This window comes from Schistocerca cancellata, chromosome 2 (assembly GCF_023864275.1).
Source record: "Schistocerca cancellata isolate TAMUIC-IGC-003103 chromosome 2, iqSchCanc2.1, whole genome shotgun sequence".
Classification (NCBI taxonomy): Eukaryota; Metazoa; Arthropoda; class Insecta; order Orthoptera; family Acrididae; genus Schistocerca; species Schistocerca cancellata.
In genome coordinates this window covers 977,421,683-977,426,059 of record NC_064627.1, presented here as the reverse complement: position 1 = coordinate 977,426,059, position 4,377 = coordinate 977,421,683, and the positions used below count along the sequence as shown (strand labels likewise).

The following is a 4,377-nucleotide window of genomic DNA, read 5'->3' as shown; positions in this document are numbered from 1 at the left end:
AAGACGCAGACGTTCAACTTCACCTCACAGGAGTAGGTGGAATATCAGGAGACAAAAAACTGTAACTGTGTGAGATCATCCACAGTAGTTAAGTGTTAATCGCAACGGCAGGCGAGATTAAAGTTGACGTACGAATATTTTATAACTTCCAGCCTTGTGAACACTCGTCAAAATTACGCTCTAGAATTTTACAATCAGTGACACTCAGAGAACAGTTAACCAACACCAGCGATTAATATTTTACCAATTATTCATTTTCATTGTAGCATTTGGCTGTAAGATGCAGCGGCGCCGAAGGTCAAATAATAATGCAAATTGCAAATATTAAGATACTGCTTGCTCCGCCGTAACCACATCAAGTACAAATTCCATGGACTAATTTGCTGTCAATTATAAACTTCCAGTAAAACGGAATATGATTTTAAAATATTGAGGATCATGAGTCCTGGAAATTATAAGATGAAACTAACAATAAAATTAAAATTTTAGTATTTAACAGATTTCAAAACTAAATCACTTTAAAAATTTGTTTTTTATCTGAAAGCCCGCGTAGTATGTAATCTCTGGTTTAGGCGCATGTAGAGGGAGAGTTGTGTACATGGTGTTATGTGATGTGAAGTGATGTATACATTTTTTTGGGAACAGAATTAATCCTTCGATCTTCTCTGGGAACAAGTTTCTCGCGGTAATGATTTTTGAATAATATGAACGCTGTGGAAGGCAGAGGAAATGTTGAACCAGCCCCACGAGTTCGTCGTGTTAAAAGGTATTCGACGGAGATACCTGAAGGTTGGTGGAAGCTAATGCGTCGACGAAAGTCGGGATTATCAAAAAATAGGTTCGACAGTTACCTGATAGCACCTGATGGAAAACGGCTTAGATCGAGCGTAGAGCTGTGGAAATATTTAAAAGACAATAACTTAACTTGGCCGCAAACTTGTTGTGACACGAAGTCCATCTTTAGCCAAAAATCGCATCACAATTTGTGTACAGAGGATGCTGATGAGATTTTGTTGGAAAATAACCCGAAAGCACCAAAAATACATGCACCAGAATCAACAGAAAATGAACTGTTTCGTAATACGGTAATAAAATCAGAAATCGTACCCGAACAAAGTAGGTCACTGATAGACCACAGTTACTATTTCAAGCAAGAGGATGAGAAAGACATATTTGCAGAAGACATGTGTATAGAAAGCCCAACATTTGAAAACGGGATACGGCAAGACACAATCGCAGAATATTTGGCAATGAAGTTTTCAATCAAGACTGAAGACTGTGAAGTTCCAGAGTGTGAAGTTCCAGAGTGTTGGACTTCAGTGAACGATTCCCAGGCAGAAGTGCTATCAGCAGTGCATCATAATACAGTGGAACACCAAAGTTCAGTGTCAGGATTGTGTAATACTGTGAGACATTCAGAGAAATCAAATTTAACATCTCAACTGAGTAATATATGTTTAAATTCCATACCATTGTCTAATGTAAAGGAAGGAGCGTTGCGTCAATATGAGGTAAGACCTAGAAAATGGATACCTCCAAAGTCCCCTTTTAATCTCATTCAAGAAACTCTCTTCCATGATCCATGGCAACTTTTGCTAGCCACAATTTTTCTCACAAAGACAGAGGCACAAAGAGCTACGGAAAGTTTTTACAGATTCATTGAACGCTGGCCAACAGCTGATGACATCATTGATGCAGATATTACTGAGCTGTCACAGTTTATAACTCCTCTAGGCTTTCATCGTTTACGAGCATATTCGATTAAGAAATTTTCATATGAGTTTAGGCATAAATCTTGGGAAGACCCAATTCAGCTCTTTGGTATTGGTAGATATGGAAGTGACTCTTATAAAATTTTTGTAACAGGTGAGTGGCAAAATTGTCATCCACAGGACCATATGCTGCAGAAATATGTCCACTGGCTGGCAGCAAATTATCCACTTGAAACCAACAAATAATCTGCATCCAACATTAATATTTTCATTGATATCCAAAAGATTGTTGGTGTCATGTTCAGTGAATATATATGTGTCTCTGTTAGCTTGAAGCAAATAAGTCAACTGAAGAAATGTAATTTACAATGACAAATTTTAATTTCTCTTTAATTATGGTTCATTTAAAGTATGATTTTTAAATGAGTTAAATTGAGAATACATTGAAGGACATGTGCTTGATAAAAACTGTTTACATATAATGTACTAACTCTATTTTACTCAGATGAACACTTGTATTGGAATAGTGTCTCCTTCATATTAGGATAGTTTAAGTGTCAAATATTCTGTTTCATTGCACTAATTTAGTGTATTGTTTTTGTTAAAATTACTGATGTACTTTAAGGGGTAATTTTTGAGAAGAATGAATGTTTGGTCTGAAAACTGATCAATTTGATCTATGAATATAGTTTATGAAAATTATTTATTTTTTCCAGAAATGTGTCATATATTTAAACCATTTCCTACTAGGAGATTAGGTTCTTTTAGACTCCTCTTTCATATTCCCTACAAATAGCAGAGTTTAACATATGTTTTTAAAGCATTAATGGCCTACATTAAGCAACTTTGGAAGGGTATTTGAGGTTGTTATTTAATTATGTAATGGCTCACTGCTAGACACAGTGATCTCCATTCCCACATTTGTGTAGTACATTATATGTATTCCAAGAAAATTTTCTCAGGCATAGTGTATTGAGGCTTACAGACACACATCTTCATGTGTATATATTTACATGTTATGTATTAAGCATCTGTTTTATGAAATGCACCAATAGTTTCTCTATTCATTCCTGTGTGTTTCTGAGAAATATTTTAAAGAAAAAAAGGAACTGATACAAAAGTTATAATGGTCTATTTTAATTTCTCAGTTATTACAGTTTCTGGTGTACAGCTAATTTATTGCACACAAAGTGTTTTTTTTTTATTTATGATTCTGGAATTTTGTTATAAGCAAATGAACAGTTTCACTTGAATGAGCTGTTGTTGCCATAGCAGCAGAAACCACCTCAAACTGATGACCTACTGTTCTTAAGTCCTGTGTGTATGAATTTTGTTCTGTAAAAGTAATGTAATGGATTATTCTTGTAATTAACTCTACATGAAGCTGCAATAATTTGTTTATCCTCTGGCAGGAAATGCAACATGAAAACCATCACATACATATTTTTGTATGTATGTGGAGAACCTAAGGCTAAAAGATACTGGTAATTAAGCCAGTGTAGTACTCCGTTCTAGGTGTAATCTGCTGGTGGATTGCAAAGTAGGAGCTCTGCTACCAGTATACACTTCCTTGCAGTATAGACCAAGTGTTACATGTAACAACAAAAAAATATCAGCTGTGACAATGTAATGTAATTGGATAGACAAAAAATATACTCACCAAGTGGCGGCAGGAGAACAAACGTAAATAATGTATATGTATGTTCTCCTGTCGCCACTTGGCGAGTATATTTTTTTTTCTATCCAGTTACATTATAAGTGTTGTGTGTGTTTTTCTCCATGGAAGTGTTGCTCTCTAGTATGGTAAATTGTGATATTATGATGTAATGTGACTGACTGTGTATTACACACCACAGATTTGTTCATATGTGTTAACAATAGATATTAATTGCCATAGTCAGTAAATTTCGAAGTACTGGTTGCAGAGAAATGGATTAGTAATTACTTTTTAAAGTTTGTTATTACAAATTATTGGAATACATGCACACCCGTGTGTGTGTGTGTGTGTGTGTGTGTGTGTGTGTGTGTGTGTGTGTGTGTGTGTGTGAGAGAGAGAGAGAGAGAGAGAGAGAGAGAGAGAGAGAGAATTATCTTTCTTAAATTTTGTACTAGTACAATAGTGTGGCAACTGTGAAAACCACAATATTTATGAAGGTTGCCGCAGAGACTGCTAGAAATCATAGCAATAAGTGCATTATACATAGAGATTAATGGACAGTACAGCAGTTCTGTGTTATTACAGGTACGAGGACACAATTTGTAGCATATGCATTCAGCATAAAATGTAACTTACATTGTATCCATAAAACTGCAATTCTGATTAATTTTGGTTATCTGTCATAGAAATATTGAACTACTACTTCTTAAAATAACAGAAATATACTGGTGTGTGTATATGTGTTTTGTGATCATAAAATCACTTTTCCTTATAATAACTCAAATTGTAACTTTAGGGAAGCTGGTATCTGAGGAGATGTCAGTGTTCCATGTCTTGCAGGAACCAAATATTTATTGACTAACAGCATCCTTTCACCTCCCCTGAAGTAAAACTAAAAAAGGTTGCAGTGCAGTCACAAAAATAGTGGCGTACAGTAAAAAAGTCACTGAAGATGAGACACTCTTTAGTCCTGTATGCAAGTAAAAGAGTCAACTATATAAGTTCATA

At 35.1% G+C, this 4,377-nt stretch overlaps 1 protein-coding gene across 1 annotated transcript; it reads left to right on the top strand.

Moving 5' to 3' along the window:
* Positions 1 to 584: 584 nt before the first annotated feature.
* Positions 585 to 4,036, top strand: LOC126162957 (uncharacterized). Its single transcript, XM_049919793.1, has one exon. The coding sequence runs from the start codon at positions 705 to 707 to the stop codon at positions 1,956 to 1,958; it is 1,254 nt and encodes a 417-aa protein (XP_049775750.1). The 5' UTR covers positions 585 to 704; the 3' UTR covers positions 1,959 to 4,036.
* Positions 4,037 to 4,377: the final 341 nt, after the last annotated feature.

What these genes read in the sequence shown, in the direction of transcription:
- LOC126162957 (XM_049919793.1), top strand. Translation starts at nt 705, where the DNA reads ATGAACGCTGTGGAAGGCAGAGGAAATGTTGAACCAGCCCCACGAGTT.